Here is a 17,550-nt window from a genome sequence, read left to right as displayed (position 1 = left end):
AGACACACCAGAGCGGGCCGCCGCCCCGCTCGGAGCCCGCCTGGGCACGGGGGCGTCTCGATGCGGAGCGGGCGGCCACAGACAGACCCGCTTCCAGGCCCCGCGATGGGAAGGCGCCCTGGACCCGCACCCACCTCAACTGTTGCCGCAACAAACAGCGGCCTGAGATCCCGCTCTTGCTATTGGTTAGAGTCTTCCTCTCTCCCCCTCCTATTGGCTGGTTGTAAGACTCTCTCTCATTGGCTGGGAGGGAGTCCGGCTGTCAATCCCTCCCCCCTTCCGTCTCATGTACCATAATCGTGCTCAGCCTCGCGGGCCCCGCCGTTAGGGGCGGAAGTGACGTTTCGAGTTGGGGTCCCGGATGTAGTTGCGCATTCCCTGAGGCACTGTCGCTGGTGTCTTCTTCGGGAGCGTCCCGGCGCCGGCCGGTGAGTGGAGCGGGGAGAAAGCGAGAGTGGGTCTGGGGCGCCCTAGTCTCATCTGCCTGGGCTGGGAGGGAGTTCAGCCGGGCTTGGGGGGCAGGGGAAGGGGCTGGGAGATAAGGTATGGGGGAGAAGGGCTGGGGGGCAGGGCACGGGGAAGGGGCTGGGAGATAGGGTATGGGGGAGAAGGGCTTGGGGGGTAGGGGAAGGGGCTGGGAGATAGGGTATGGGGGAGAAGGGCTGGGGGGCAGGGGAAGGGGCTGGGAGATAAGGTATGGGGGAGAAGGGCTGGGGGGCAGGGGAAGGGGCTGGGAGATAGGGTATGGGGGAGAAGGGCTTGGGGGGTAGGGGAAGGGGCTGGGAGATAGGGTATGGGGGAGAAGGGCTTGGGGGGTAGGGGAAGGGGCTGGGAGATAGGGTATGGGGGAGAAGGGCTGGGGGGCAGGGGAAGGGGCTGGGAGATAAGGTATGGGGGAGAAGGGCTGGGGGGCAGGGGAAGGGGCTGGGAGATAAGGTATGGGGGAGAAGGGCTGGGGGGGTAGGGGAAGGGGCTGGGAGATAAGGTATGGGGGAGAAGGGCTTGAGGGGCAGGGGAAGGGGCTGGGAGATAAGGTATGGGGGAGAAGGGCTTGAGGGGCAGGGCACGGGCAAGGGGCTGGGAGATAAGGTATGGGGGAGAAGGTCTGGGGGGTAGGGTACGGGGGGGACTGTATTGTTGTCAGTCTTGTAGCTTATAGTGGCTCTTGTCTCTGCAGCACACACGTTCCTCTGCCACCCTCTCATCTTTTCTGGCCTGAGGCTCTGAGTTCTACTGTCCTTCTCTCCCCCAGCTGGTGACTATGGCCTTTTTATATTACTGTATAACTCAGGGGTTGGAAAGGAGGACACTCTCCACTCCCCAGCACTTTGTTCTCTGTGCTGGTACTCTGGGCCTGCTTAACACCTCCTGAGAACCATGGTAATAGTGGTGCCCCATGCACCTGCTGTAGTGTAGCTACCCACTCTCCACTGTCACAGTCCTGTGGGGGGATGCCTGTGATCTCTGCCACCACTCAAATGTGCTGGACTGATATCTCGGTCCCAGCCTTGCCATGGTGGTGGAAGGTAACTGTCACCATCTCCAGCTAACTAGTTTTCCCTTGCCATGGGGCAGGGAGGTGTCCCCTGGGAGATTGGTTAGCTTTAGTTTCAGTGAATGGATGATAATTCTTGTTTTCTGTTAACCATCAAACAGTGAAAATGTTTCAAATCTAGTCGTTCAATGTACTTCTGAATTGATTTTGTTAATGTTTCTTCATTGAGAAGACAGGATTTATTAAGCCTGATTAATAATGGCTAAATTTATTAATGCTGAGTAATGGTGGTATTTACAAATCATTACCTCACTTCTAATATAGAGGAAAGTGTAAAAGGATTGGAGTTGAAAAGAAACAGGGGAAATTATAACTTTCTCTTTATAGTTTGTTTTTCTGCCTTGGGCTTGAAAGCTATTAGGAATTGCCAGTTATGCAGGTGATCACCTTAACTGTAACAGATACCTGATACTTTTACTGATGTCAATAAAACAGAATAAAATGAGATAATTTGGCACACAGTTGTGTGAAAACAGGTTGAATGTGGGATATAGAAAAACATGGGCACCACAGATATTTACATGGAACTGAAATAAATTTTCAGTTAGTATAGCAATAGGTAATGTACTTTTTCTAGTGAGCAAACTTAGAATTTTATCATATTGAAATTAACACTCGAATGGTGGGTACATATTAGATCATCAATTTAAACCTGTTTTTTATTAGTTTAGCTTGCACTTGTGACGAGTGTCCAGACACAAAGTGGCACCAGTTTTAACTAAATAGGTTTAACTGTCACACCTTTAACTAAAAAATTGGTGTATCTTCTGTGTTCGGAAAAGCCCCGATATAACTGAAGCAAGCGTGGTGATAGAGCAGTCAAGCATTTTAAAGAAAATGAATTCAATTAATTGTGTTCCTTGTTTCAACATGTAAAAGTTTGTAAACCATAAAACTACAGATAACTAAAAAGAAGCGTATGTGTCTAAGATACAATAAGATCAAATTGCTTTTAGCAGCTTACTGGACTTTAACTAAATATTCATCCTTGTTTTTGTGGTAAAAATATTTCATAGTTAAGACCACCGTAGAAAATGCTTTTGCTTTGTGTTAGAGGTTCTATTCAGATGTTTTCTATAGTTCAAGTTTCTAATAATTTACATATAGGTATTCTTCCACTACTAGTTTTAAGCTGAAAAAATAAATGTGTAAATAAGATGTGAATTCATTGTTGTTGTTTTTTTAAAGTGCTCTGATCCACTTTTACAAGATGAGCACCACCAATGTGGATGATGCTAAACCAGAGGATGTTAAACAAGAATCTGAGAAAAAGATATTTTATTGTGAGGTGAGTGGACTTCTTGGTGATTTTTTAAAGTATGGATTATATAACATAGTTTTGTGTGATATAGTGAGTACATTTTACTCCTGAATGTAGGTCTGTCATACGGTGCAGTATTATCATCTTCACTTGCTAGCCCCTAGGGGTCAAAGTGCAGGAACCAGGTAACTTTTCACTAATGTGGATGATGCTGGTAGCCTGCAAGAGAGTCAGAAAGCAAACATAAAATTAGATTTGTGACAACAGGAATAATTAAGTGTTGATCCCTGCCCCATCTGTGTTGAAAAAAAAAACAGTGTTAAGCACTTCTAGTAAGGCCCCATATTTAATTTCTTAAAGTGAGTGGGTATGATCTTAATAACCTGGTCCTGCTGTGTACCATGAACCTGTTTCTTCAGGTGCTGAACTGAAGTAGCTTGTGACAGTGTTAGCACAATTCATTTCCTCCTAATTAGAAAATAGGTCTAGGATGGCTTCTCCACTTTCATGGATTAAGGCATCTACTTTGTAACATGTGATCCTTTTTCATACTTGTACCCAAGTTGCTTCAGGAGAAATTGGAGATAATTGGAGTCTTTCAAGGATAAGTATGACTCTGATTAAAAAAGGTCCACAGTTGACTTGACTGCAAGATTTCCTCAGCAATGAACGCTTGAATCCTAGAGAGTGCCTGAAGTCGTCACGTGTCCTTCAAACTTTCTCCTTAATCAGATAAGAATCCAACCTAGAAAGGCTTTAGCCTCAACTGACCCAGAACAGAGTCCTAGTTGTGTATTATTTGTGTAGTATTAGTGTCCATTTTGACCATACAGCAGTGGTCACCAACCGGTCAATTGCAATCTCTGGTGGTGAAGCAGGGCTGCCATTAAGGCAGGCTCCCTGCCTGTCTTAGGCTCACGCTGCTCCTGGAAGAAGCCAGTGCAGCCCCCGGGGTTCAGGGACAGGGTTCTCCCTCGGCACACTGCCCCTCTCTGCAAGCACTGCCCCCGCAGCGACCATTGGCTGGGAATGGGGAGCTGTGGCCAATGGGTGCTGCGGGGGCAGTGCTTGCAGAGAGGGGCAGCGCACGGAGTCACGTGCCCCCCGTTCCCCCTAGCAGCGCGCTGGCCCCTTCCGGGAGCGGCATGGGACCAGGGTAGGCAGGGAGCCTGCTTGCTGCGCTGCCAACTGGGAGCTGCCCAAGGTAAGTTCCACCGGGCGGGAGGCCGCACCCCAGCCCTGAGCCCCATCCTGGAGCCAGCTCCCTGAACCGCAGCCCTGAGCCCCCTTTCAGAGCTTGCACCCCGAACTCCCTCCTGCACTCCAACCCCCCTGTCCCAGGGCCAGCCCAGAGGGCCCGCCCCCCCCCAACCCCCTACTCCAGCCTAGTGAAAGTGAGTGAGGGTGGGGGGGGAGTGAGTGGGGGGAGGGGCCTTGGGGAAGGGGTGGCATAGATCCTGGGTGGCCCTTAAATTCAAAAAGTGATCTTGGGCGTGAAAAGGTTGGAGACCACTGCTCTATAGAGTCCTGTGCTGCATTTTAACACCCTCAGAGTGTCAAGCTAAATCCAATAAATTGATTTTGCTGAATTGTGGGAAGTTTTTACACGTTTTCTACCGCTCTGATGGAGTTCCTTGGGTGAGGCATCACCTCTGACAAAATGAGGCAGAGTATCTGCATCAGGAGGAAGAGATCCAGCATATATGTATCCAGCTCTGATTTCTAGAAGCAAGAAACCAAGGCCTCAGCTGCCCACTTTTTTCTGCTTGTTTGAGCTGCTGTTCCTTAAAACAGCAGGAAATAATAGGTTTGATGTCTTCCTTCAGTCATTGTTTTGTGTTAACAGTAAACAATTTTTGTGCTGACCTTGTACTGATGATACTGTGAGATCTTATGATAATTATTGTGTTGGTGTTACAGTCCTTCTTGTTTCCAGCTCCTTCTCCATGCACTTTGCATGGTGTGATCATCTATTTCAGCACAGACCACCCACCAATACTCTGCAGAACAGTGTGGAAACTACTGAGTTAAAAGGATACTGTCAAAAATCGGGGGGGATTCCAGAAACTAGTTCATTGACAGAAGTTTTTTTTTTTTTTTAAACTTCTTAAACAGTTTACACAGATCTGGTGCTATTTTTAATATCTTCACTTTCCAGATGTCTAAGTAGGCTTAATGTGATTAGTTATGTACTACTCTTACTTTAAATTTCTCACACAAGCCTTCCTCAAAGAAGCCTTCACCAGTTTCTTAAAATAGTAAAATATAATGAAAGGTTTTCATCCGTAACTGCAAACCTATTTGCTGTGTTTGCACAACAGTATTTTTATACTAAAGTTGGCTGTAGCGTAACTGAATGTAATTAATTTCTTTAGGTTTGTAAAGTTCCGTGTATGAGTTCTATAAGTCTTCAGTCACACTTCCGTGGAGCAAAACATAAAAAGGTAATCTAATGTGATTTTAATGTCTTGTGTATAAACTTCACACTTCTAAATGTTCTGTAAACTTATTGTGAGTAATTGTTTTTAAAAAAAAGTTTTGAATGCCTGTGTAATTTGCAATTCAATTTTTCTGAAAACGAAATCCCCAGAAAATTGTCCAATGCTGGTATTTTGAGCCTTTTGAAACATTGTTAAAATTGTTAAATGTACACAATGAACATTATTTTTTTGAAACGCAGCTATATTTACAATTTAACTTTTAAGTGAAGTTAATATGCGCGTATTGTGAATTGTGTGTATTTAAGGTTGCTTGACCTGCAAAGTCTTTTTTCTCTGCAATTTAAAAAGAAAATCTGGCTCAACTTCCCAGGTTCCATGCAACTGAGCTTAAATTTGGAGAAAAACTCCAGTGTGATTATAAATTAGAAATAACTAACTCTAGTTACAAAGGAACATTATTTGCATTTTTATGTAAGAGTTTAAATATAATAATCATAAATAAAACCAATAATAGGAAAGTTGCTGTTATAATTTGATATAAGTAGGTAACTTCCTACTAGAAAGTACTGTAAATCAGAAAGGTTTCAAAGTTGTTAGGCAGGTTCTATAGTTCTCATACTCTTGGTTAACTGAACAGTTGTCAGTCTTTTCTCAGTTAGCCTAAGATTACAGAACTTTATAATAATAGAACTTCAGTGGCTAGTGTTTTTTCTTCTGTTACTTCTGTCTGCTGTCATCAGACTGCATTCTTGCTTGGCAATAAGAGCTGCCTCAGTGAGGGATGCCATCTTAATGACGCTTTTAGTGACCTTCTTTCCCTCCTGTACTACTAGAAATCAAACATGGTATCTTGTAACTCACCTGGTCTCTAGCTGTCTCAGAAGTGTGAACTTCAAGTTTGTTCTTAAAGTTCGGTTTTCCTCAGACCAGGAAAAAAAACCTTTTCATTTTAAAAAGACTTTAATATCCAGTTGGGAGACTTTCTTTATATCCTTTCTCAAAGAATGGACTTTTTATTTATTTATTACAGCTTCACAAATCAGTTGTCTAACTTAAGTGTTGTCCCTCACCTCCTTTACTTGCTTTTAATTGTATTGAGTCTGTTGCTCATTAGTAATATAATGCAAAATTTTTGAAAACAAAAAGAATTGCGATTGCTCTACAGGCAGTCTCTTAAATTTGCTGATACAGTGTTACCACCATTTTCACTTCTTAAAAAAATCATTATGAAAGAATAACACTGAGGAAAAAGATTAAAATACTGAAATAATTAATTAGGCTTTCAACTTCCCAGCAGTTACTAATTTATTAGAAACATCCCATTGCCTGACTAATACTTAACATGCAATTTAAAACTGACCAGTAATGAAGGGACAGGTCTTTGCTAGAGTAGCTGATTGTGGACGGTATAAGGTATTACACACAGAATCAAGGGCACCCCCCCTTTACCATACTGGGGGCTCAAGGCATAACCCTATAAATTTAGGAACCACATCCTTTCCTGTCCTGGGCTCAGGACATAAGGCATTCACTCTTACCTGTCCTGGGCACAGGGCATAACCTTCTGCTGGTTTGCGGGACCTTTTCCCAGTGAAACAGCGTTACACAGTAATATTCTTAACCTATGTTTATTAACAGAATACAGACACTAAGCATACAGTGCTCTCCACTCCCAATAAGGGGGACAAACTTTTCCTGGTGGCCAGTCAGGATCGGGTTTTCCGGGGCTCCAGCTTCTGTATGGTATGGTCGGCAGGGTGTGATGGTTTTGGCCACTCTCATCTTGGGCTGTGTTCTGGAGTTAGGTTCCAAAGAACTTCCTTTTGGACCCCAGTTTATGTAATTAAAACTTGGGTCCTACTTAGCTATACTTTAACCAATCATTTTAAACTAAAATACTACAAAGCAATCCAAGCCCATTACGAAACAATTCTTTAAACAATCCTAGCCCATTACCCCCTATGTACAAGAGTCAATTTAAATGTTGTGAAACCAGTTTACACAGCAGACAGAAATAATTAAAAACCAGACAGGAGCATACAGGTGAACAATAGCAAAACAATAGAGAAGTGTGGATTTTACAATCACAACTGTTGATAAGTGGTTTCTTGCCAGACAGAAAGTTATCAAAGTTTTCTTTAAACATCTTAATATCTGTTTCTTTATCTGGTGATAGTGGGTACGATCAGGACAGGAACACCTTCTTAACAGCCCGATATTACACTGTTCTGATGCAATTGATGGAACCTGAGGATGTGGCTCTCTGCAACTTAGGTCATAGCTGCTGTTTTTACTCTTGCTGCTGCTTTTGCTGCAGAAAAAGACCTCAGACCTTACAAAAGTCAGAAACTCAGTCCTCAGTACTTTTTAGGCCACTATTGTGTGAATATGCACATGCTTAACTTCAGGCATGTGAGTAAAGTTAAGCAAATGTGTGTTTGCAGCATTGGGGCTTTAGTGTTCCATTTTAGCTATTCTAAATACAAACCTTGTTTGCCCTACCTTCTAGTATGTGTATCATAATGGATGGTGGAGAAGTGGTGTCAGTGCACTCCTTTTGTGCTACCTGACAATGACATTTAGTTGTGGGGTGATATGAAGTCCATTTCAGAAATCCAATGAAGAGAGAGTATCCAGCTGATAATGGGTCTGGGGTATCAAAATGAAGAAAAAATATCCCCACTCTTGCCTCTGGTTTGTTGTGGAATATGGAAGAGCCAGATTCAGTTTGCTTGAGATGTGAGAGCCACTGGTTGCCTACTTGATACTAACTTCATTTCATCAGGGTGGAACTGACTAGTTGTCTGGATGTGTAACTTTAGCTCCCAGCCACACTCCTAACAGCTATCTATGACTCCCTCTTCTGGCTTACTCTCTTAACACTCTGTAACTCTCAGTAATCCCTAATGCTTTACTCACGTATCATTTTTTCCTCATACCCTGCTTGCTTATAATGTGAGACCTCTTTCTTCCCTTTCTCCCCCACCAGAAATTATTAGTTTGCTTGCTTGCTTTCTAACAACACCCAGTTTTTTCCTTTCTTACCTCCAAAACATGTCTTCCTTTGAAAACCCTTTTCTCTTTCCCCTTGACAGGTGGGCAACAATAGCAGATTCTGACTGCTCTGGGAGAGATCGCAATTTTCTCTTTTTACCCTCCCGCAGTGTTGGGGATAGTGAGCTAACTTGTGGCAGTGGATTCTCTGTGATGGGACCAACAATATCATAGAATCATAGGACTGGAAGGGACCTTGAGAGGTCATCTAGTCCACTCCCCTGCACTCATGGCAGGAGTAAATATTATCTAGACCATTCCTGACAGGTGTTTTTCTAACCCGCTCTTAAAAATCTCTAATGGTGGAGATTCCACAACCTCCCTGGACAATTTATTCCAGTGTTTAACTACCCTGACAGGAACTTATTCCTAATGTCCCACCTAAACCTCCCTTGCTGCCATTTTAACCCATTGCTTCTTGCCCTATTCTCAGAGATTAACAAGAATAATTAACCCCTCTCCTTGTAACAACCTTTTATGTATTTGAGAAGTGTTATCGTGTCCCACCTCAGTCTTCTCTTCTCTTCTCTTTTTTCAAGACTAAACAAACACAAAGTTTTCAATCTTCCCTCATAGATCACGTTTTCTAGACCTTTAATAATTTGTGTTGCTTTTCTCGGGACTTCCTCCAATTTGTCCACATCTTTCCTCAAATGTGCCCAGAACTGGACACGATACTTCGGTTGAGGCCTAATCAGCGTGGAGTAGAGCAGAAGAATTACTTCTCGTGTCTTGCTTACAATGCTCCTGCTAATCCCATAATGATGTTTGCTTTTTTTTGCAACAGTGTTTAACTGTTGACTCATATTTAGTTTGTGATCCACTATGCCACCAAGATCCCTTCCCACAGTACTCCTTCCTAGCCAGTCATTTCCCATTTTGTATGTGTGCAGTTGATCCTTCCTAAGTGGAGTACTTGGAATTTGTCCTTATTGAATTTCATCCTATTTACTTTAGACCATTTCTGACGTTTGTCTAGATCATTTTGAATTTTACTCCTATCCTCCAAAGCACTTGCAACCCTTCTCAGCTTGGTATCCTCTGCAAACTTTGAGTGTACTCTCTATGCCATTATCGAAATCATTGATGAAGATATTGAACAGAACCGGATCTATCACTGATTCCTGCAGGGCCCCCACTTGAAATGCCCTTCGAGCTTGACTGTGAATTACTGATAACTACTCTCTGAGAATGGTTTTCCAACCCGTTATGCATCCATATTATACTAGCTCCATCTAGGTTGTATTTCCCTAGTTTGTTTATGAGAAGGTCATACTAGACCGCATCAACAGCCTTACTAAAGTCAAGATATACCACATCCCCACTTTCCCCCCATCCACAAGGCTTGTTACCCTATCAAAGAAAGCTATTAGGTTGGTTGACACAATTTATTCTTGACAAATACACGGTGACTGTTACTTATGATCCTTTTATCTTCTAGGTGTCTGCAAATTGATTGCTTAATTATTTGCTCCATTATCTTTCTGGGTACTGAAGTTAAACTGACTGGTCTGTAATTCCCTGGGCTGTCCTTATTTCCTTTTTTATAGATTGGTGCTATATTTGCCCCTTTCCAGTCCTCTGGAATCTCTCCCATTTTCCATGAGTTTTTGAAGAGAATCGCTAATGGCTCAGATATCTCTCTTCATTCAGCTCTTTGAGTATTCTAGAATGTATTTCAGGCCCTGATGACTTGAAGACATTTAACTTGTCTAATTTTTAACATGTTCTTTCCCTATTTTAGCCTCTGATCCTGCCTCATTTTAGCTGGCATTCACTGTTAGGTGTCCAATTGCTACTAAGCTTTTTGGGGAAAACTAAAACAAAAAAATCATTTGGCACTTCTGCCATTACCACATTCTCTGTTATTGCCCGTCCCGTCACAGGAGGGTTCTTACTCTGAGCTGATGACCAGTCATAATCACTTTTATTTCTCTTTGTGAATGAATTAATTGAGAAATTCTATGAAAGGTGCTTTATAAAATGTTTTCTTTTTAATATACTGTCAAAATGGAACTGGAAGTGCTTCAGTTCAGTTACTGGCTTTTGACTTCTGAGAATCAGCATTCCAAGGCTGGACAGGGTTTCGTTAGCAAAACCGTTATTCAGTGCTCAGCTGGCAGACTGAAAGTGAAGACCATGACACATAAAATACATAAAGGAAAACTGAAGAGCTACAGTTTCTCCAGGAGACATCCCAAATGCTTACCATCAGTTGTCAGTTCTAGATACCAGAAGAAGAGTACCAAGTCTCTACCCGAATTCCTTTGGACCATCATGAAACAGTACATGGAAGCATCTATTAAGGGGAAAAAATTAAGATGGCAGTGAAAAAAACAAAGAAACAAACCTATAAGCAAGAAAGAAAATGCTCCCAATCTAGGTTCATGCTAAAGCTATGAATAGTGCATAAACAGTGGCTTTCATTGTAGCTTTTATAAATAATTAATATTAATACAATAAAATTGTTATATGCATCAGCCACTTATGCTTGATGGAGAGGACACACTTAAATGTGTCACCAAGTTTTCTTGCCCAGTTGCTGAGGCAGAAGTCTAATTTTCAAGTGGGCAACACCGTGACAGGTATTTGGTGCAGTTGTTCATGCCTGATAATAGCTAGGTTCTGGGTTAAAGTAAGTAAACACTCCATCATATGGTAAGATGTCCTGTTAGCCATAGTTGGTTTCCACTACAGTTCCTGACTTAGCGTTTGTACGTTAGCATTTTCTTGAAAGTTCAAGTCTCGGCAACAAAACCTACTGCTAAAATATCCTGAATAGTGGAAGAAACATAGGGTAAGTGAACTTTGGAGTCAGTTTGGAATGAGGCTTGTATTACTTCAGCTGTGGAGGACAGAGAACCTCTGTTGGACTTAGGCCTGGTCTACCCCAAGAAGTTAGGTTGACACAGCTATTTCATTCGGGGTGTGAAAAATTCATAGCCCTGAATGATGATGTAAGCCAATCTGATTCCCAGCGAAGACAGCACCAGGTCAATGGACGAGGTGGATTACTTGTGCCAGTGGGAGAACCCTTTCAGTTGGCATAGGTAGTGTCTACACTGAAGTGCTACTGCAAGTGTGCTGCTGTAGAGTTTCAAGTGTAGACAAGCCCTTAGTGAAGATTGCTCATGACCAAGTGAGAAGGTGCAAGAAAACTCAGAACTGAGCCTGCTTAGGGAAGCTGACCAGGCTTCTCAAGTTTTTCCTTCTGGAAATAGAGAGGTCCTGGAAAGAATCCTTGTCAAACTCAGCAATTTATTCTGCAGTAGAATTTCTAGCTTCATCTCTCAGTGAAAATCCAGACATTTTTTTTTTCTGGATTGTATAGATTGCATAGATAGCTGAAGAAATACATTTTAACTTATGGTTCATACCAAGTGATGCACTGGATCTTAACCAATCCTCTCGAAATGTAGGAAGTTCTTCCACCACTAACCCAGTGCACAAGATTGATGGAGAAAAACTTTGAGCAATCTGATGAAACGTCTGTGTGTGCGCTCTTTATAGGTGATTTGCATCTTAATAGCTAACAACAGAACTGCAAAATTTATTCTTTAAGGCTAGGGATAAAAGTCTGTGTAGTCTAAGGAACTCATGTAAAGTGTAAACTAATGTGTTTTTTTGTGTTTGTGTGATATGGCCCTAGGCTACTATTCATGCTCCTGAAGGTTTGGCAAAGTAGTTATAGCCCACCAGATTATATAGTTGAATCCATAGTTCAGTTTTTCCATGGTTCAGATTTATCTGAAAAAGTATAAGGTGCTAGCCTTTTCTTAAACCTCTTTAAAGATCCTAGATTATTTTGTCCTCACCCACAACTATTTCACATTTGGGGACAATATATACCGTCAAGTCAGCAGCACTGCTATGAGTACCCGCATGGCCCCACATTATGCCAATATTTTTATGGCTGACTTAGAACAACGCTTCCTTAGCTCTTGTCCCCTAATGTCCCTACTCTACTTGCTCTACATTGATGACGTCTTCATCATCTGGACTTATGGAAAAGAAGGCCTTGAGGAATTCCACCATGATTTCAACAATTTCCATCCCACCATCAACCTCAGCCTAGACGAATCCACACAAGCGGTCCATTTCCTGGACACTACTGTGCTAATAAGCAATGGCCACATAAACACCACCCTATACCGGAAATCTACTGACCGCTATTCTTACCTATATGCCTCCAGCTTCCATCCAGGACATACCACATGATCTATTGTCTACAGCCAAGCTCTATGAAACAACCGCATTTGCTCCAACCCCTCAGAGAGAGACAAACACCTACAAGATCTCTATCAAGCATTCTTACAACCACAGTACCCACTTGCTGAATTAAAAAAACAGATTGACAGAGCCAGAAGAGTACCCAGAAGTCACCTACTACAGGACAGGCCCAACAAAGAAAATAACAGAACGCCACTAGCCGTCACCTTCAGCCCCCAACTAAAACCTCTCCAGCGCATCAGCAAAGATCTACAACCTATCCTGAAAAATGATCCCGCAATCTCTCAGATCTTGTGAGACAGACCAGTCCTCACTTACAGACAGCCCCCCAACCTGAAGCAAATACTCTCTAGCAACCACACAACAAAAACACTAGTCCAGGAACCGATCCTTGCAACAAAGCCTGATGCCAACTCTGTCCACATATTTATTCAAGTGACACCATCATAGGGCCAAATCACATCAGCCACACTATCTGAAGCTCGTTCACCTGCACATCTACCAATGTGATATATGCCATCATGTGCCAGCAATGCCCCTCTGCCATGTACATTGGCCAAACTGGACAGTCTCTACGCAAAAGAATAAATGGACACAAATCTGACATCAGGAATAACATTCAAAAACCGGTAGGAGAACACTTCAACCTCTCTGACCACTCAGTAACAGACTTAAAGGTGGCAATTTTACAACAGAAAAGCTTCAAAAACAGACTCCAATGAGAAACTGCTGAGCTTGAATTAATGTGCAAACTAGATACCATTAACTTGGGTTTGAATAGAGTTTGGGAGTGGCTGGGTCATTACACATATTGAATCTATTTCCCCATATTAAGTATCCTCACACCTTCTTGTCAACTGTCTAAATGGGCCATCTTGATTATCACTACAAAGGTGGGTTGTTTCTTTTTTCTCTTCCTGCTGATAATAGTTCATCTTAATTAATTATCCTCTTACTCCACCTTTTCATGTTCTCTGTATGTGTGTGTATATCTTCTTAATATATGTTCCATTCTATGCATCCGATGAAGTGGGCTGTAGCTCACAAAAGCTTGTGCTTAAATAAATTTGTTAGTCTCTAAGGTGCCACAAGTACTCCTGTTTTGTTTTTTGTTTTTTTGTTTTTTTAAGATTATTTTGATTACAATTCTCTGAACTTTCTTGAATGTATCAGTAGTGAAGCATTCTAAACTGAGTACAGTATTCTGGGTGTGGTTGCATCAAAACTATGTAGAGGACAGTTGTTTCACTGCTATGTGACACCTCTGCCTTTTTAGCATAAAACTTGTGTCTAATTTGCTGTCAACTGCTTAGCTCTTCTTCAGAATTGCTGCCGGATTTCTCTCCCATTGAATATCTGTTCCTAATTCCACCCCACCCAACTCTGAACAATAATTTGCATTTTCTCCAAATTAATCTTTTTTTTCTGTTCGTTTCTACTCTCTAAATAGCTGTTTCCTTTGTATGCCATTGGTGGTTATACCTGCAGATTTTATTATGGAGTTAACTGTTTCCAGTAATAAAGGTGTAAAATAGGACCATATCTGACTTAGGTTTCTATGGGTACTTCCTCATCCTCTCCTTCCCCACCCTGAACTTAGTACTCTTTTATTTATGTGAGTGTCCCTATCCATGCCAATTTTAATAAATTTTGAAAGTGGAGTGTTGATTCTGTGTCAAGTGTCTTATTAAAATCCAAATATTTATATGTACCTTATCTTTCATCCACTAACTTTATAATTTTATTAAAAAATCCGAGGCATGCTGTTTGTTACTCAGTTGTGTTTTGCTCAGTTTTTGGGTTTTCCTCTTCTTTTTTTTTTTTTTTTCTTTAGGTTTGGAATTTGACTTATGACATGGTACCACTTTATAGTTCCTTTTTGTCCTCATTCCAGTTCCAAAGAGATGGATGATCTCATCCAAAACTATAACTGCATTGGCAGCCTGAAAAGCCAAGAATTGCATGGAGGCCAAACTACGTTTTTAGCCCCTTTAGTTGATTGCTCCAGGTCAGAGCTGAGGCACGCTATTGCGGCAACATCTGGAAGCTTGCATTACTGCTGCTCTTGCTGCATTTAGTTTTCCAGTCACCAGAGCATCTTTCATGAGCACTGAATTCACCCATGTCTAAAAAGCAGTGGGAGCTCAGTGATGATCTTTTTTTTTTTTTTTAAATTGCAGAAGGAGAATTGCCATATTAGCTGCTTCATAGTTAAGATTATGTTCTGAAATCTACTTAAAGCTGGGAATAAATAAATCTCTATTTTTTTCTCTACTGTGTGGATTGCTTTTGTTACAACAGGGCTCTGTACTCCATTGTTTAGTCACCGGTCTGTTGCAAGTGGACCAAGTCACTGGATTCCACATGCTTCTAAGCCAAATGTGTCCAGGTAGAGTCTAGTCATTGTTTCTAGCTCTGGGACAAGAGGGCATACTCCCAGGCTCAAACCTCTTGCCTGACACCCTTCTTTGGGATGTGCGATGTCACTGCCCAGCCACGCTATATTTCAAAACCAGTGTCTGAGACTTCCCAAACCTGTCAGTTGCTTTTACTTGCTTCACCTGAGTTCTGCCTTGGCTGTGGGCAGCCTGGGCTTCTAGTTTAACCCTTTTGGGGATGGCATGGCAGGAAAGCAAGGAACCACAGGCTTAGCAAAGGAATTTCTTAACCATAGAGATTTTAAATCTGAACGCATTCAAGAGGTTTTTTGTTTGTTTGTTTTTTTTTCAACAGAGATCTTTGAAAAAAACCAAAAGTCATGAGACGCACCCTCCCCATCTCTGATCTCACCTCTCCTGCAAGTCAGAGGCTTGTCAGCATTTCAGTCCGGCCATAGTTCCCCACCTCCCATTCCTTTCGTGTGGTGATGATTGGAGCCCCTCCGCAGAGCATAAACCTGTCCTTAAATAGGGGTCTGTTGTGAACTATGTACCAACCGTGAGAAGCTCCAGCCTACCCCCGAGTCCTCTCTCTTTCATGCCTGTCTCCCTGCCGGCCCCTGTGTAGAAAAGCCATTGTTTCATGTGGGTGGGCCAACAGCGCAGTTTAGAGACAAAGTTGATGGCTCCGAATTGTAGTGTTGATGTCTTTTGATGTTAGTCTTTCAATGAGGTGTAAACACCTTTTCAGGACCCTATTATTACTGCATTCAAACTGCCCTCTCATAGGGGCGGGCAGTTGTTTGAATGCAGTATAATAGGTTGTCTTCGAGATGTCCGGGCTTGTCTTCATTCCTAGTACAACATAGAGTTCATAAGTTGATACAGATCTTTCCCACCCTCCCATAGCCTTTTTATGTGAAATTTCAATGTTGGTTTTTGTGTCCTTCGAATTTTGTTAGATTTCTCTTCGTAAATTTTTGTGCATCGATTTTAACTTCAGGAAAAAGTTTTGTAAGTGGGAAGAGAGACCACATGGAGAGACTGATGCAGTACATCAGCTTCTGTTCATTGTGGAAGAATGGTCTATGTTCGTTGATATCTTAGCTGCCGGGAGGAGTAAACTGAGAAGCTAAGATTGACAATCATGCATCACCATTTGAAATTATACAATGTAAAATGAAATATTAGGTGAAAAGGGACCCTGGCAATGGGCTCAAATGGCAGGGACAGCTAGTCTTGATACCTTTCATGAAGGGATTTTTTTTGTCTATTCATACCTTAAATATGTTAAATGGATGACTTGCACCTAGCTGTGGGTAGGGTTCAGTCATGTGGAAAATTACACAATTGTGGCATAAGTGTTCTTTAAGAACTGAAATTTTGGGGTCTTAATTGGAAGGCCCAGATTTCCACTCTGAGGCAGGGGACGTCAGTCTAGCTTGGACATGCCTGCAAGTGCACAATGTCACAGCAGCTCATTTGGGCATATTTGCATGGGTGTAGTTTTGAGTGGCCACATCGCTTTGGCTTCTTAGTTGCTTGCCAATGCTATCAAAGCTCCATTGGGCCCTTTCATTTTCTTAAGATCTGAAATTATCATATATCTTCTAGACATAAATTCTGCAACAGTCTCCCCTACTTCTCCTTCCATCTCTTACACAATTGGGCAGCTGTCATCAAAGAAGCAAGGTTTTTGAGGTGAGGCTTATTTCTGCTTCAGTGTATGGTTGATAGTGGTTAGTGGAGAGAACTCTGATAGCTCATGACCAGGCTAGTTTTGCATATTCTCTGACTTAAAACATAGAAACCAAGGTCAAAGCGAAGAAGAGTCAAACTGACAGTGCAACATCAGGAGAAGAGGATGAATGTTCTTGTGACTGAAGCACAGGATTTAAGAGACCTTGGATTCTATTTTCATTTCTGCGACAGTCTTCTTTTGTGACCCTGGGTCAAATCACTTAAGCTCTCTGTATCTTATTTTCACCATCTGGAAAATGTGTATTTACAAATGCACATGGTGATTGTGTTGTTTACTAGGGGAAGATCCCTGAACACAGACAGAACTTTCTCAAGAGCTGGACCAAGATTGTGAAACTTGCTGACAGAGGAGAGAAGGACCACAGATTGGACTAAATACAAAACTCATTTCTTAGCCTTAGCTTTCCCACAATTATTTCATAGTTTAAAAAAATATTTTAAACTGTGTATGCCATTCAGGCAATTTACTCCTTTCTGTTGGGGATGGAAGAATGTGTTTTGTTTTGTTTTTTTTAACTTCTGAAGTGTTCAGATACTACAGAAGTCAGTAGTAAAGCAAAAATTCTTTGATACATAGATTCATTGGTAACGGTTATACTAGAAATACATGTTGATAACAATCTTCTCCTGATTAAGGGAATTGTTAGTGAATAATGTAGTCATTCATGGGAGTTTAACCTGATCAGTGCATGTCTTTTTTGCAAGTGATTGACACGACTCTGCAGAAAATAGATGGGGTTGAATAGAAGGTCGTTATTGTAGACTTGGACTGATCTAGGAAAAGTTCTTAGAGTGGCTGAATCTCTCTCACAAATTTGTCCAAATCTCAATGTCACTGTCAAAGTTGTTCCTTCCTTTCAGACACAATCT

At 42.0% G+C, this 17,550-nt stretch overlaps 1 protein-coding gene across 4 annotated transcripts in view; it reads left to right on the top strand.

Annotated features, from left to right (window-relative positions):
* Positions 1 to 275: 275 nt before the first annotated feature.
* The window catches only part of LOC102932517, a 60,905-nt gene continuing 43,630 nt past the window's right edge, over positions 276 to 17,550 (top strand). The window contains exons 1-4 of one of the 4 annotated variants that reach the window (XM_027824301.3): positions 276 to 428; positions 1,178 to 1,255; positions 2,744 to 2,843; positions 5,192 to 5,260. In XM_027824301.3, the coding sequence (XP_027680102.2) occupies positions 2,766 to 2,843; positions 5,192 to 5,260 (147 nt within the window). In that variant the 5' untranslated portion in view covers positions 276 to 428; positions 1,178 to 1,255; positions 2,744 to 2,765. Of the gene's footprint in view, positions 455 to 1,177; positions 1,256 to 2,743; positions 2,844 to 5,191; positions 5,261 to 17,550 lie in introns of those variants that run through there. The other 3 variants (XM_043540323.1, XM_037893407.2, XM_037893409.2) reach the window with 3 other exon arrangements.

Source organism: Chelonia mydas, chromosome 2, assembly GCF_015237465.2.
Source record: "Chelonia mydas isolate rCheMyd1 chromosome 2, rCheMyd1.pri.v2, whole genome shotgun sequence".
In the NCBI taxonomy this organism is placed as follows: Eukaryota; Metazoa; Chordata; order Testudines; family Cheloniidae; genus Chelonia; species Chelonia mydas.
The sequence above is the reverse complement of the archived record's forward strand: the minus strand, read 5'-3'. Positions and strand labels throughout refer to the sequence as shown.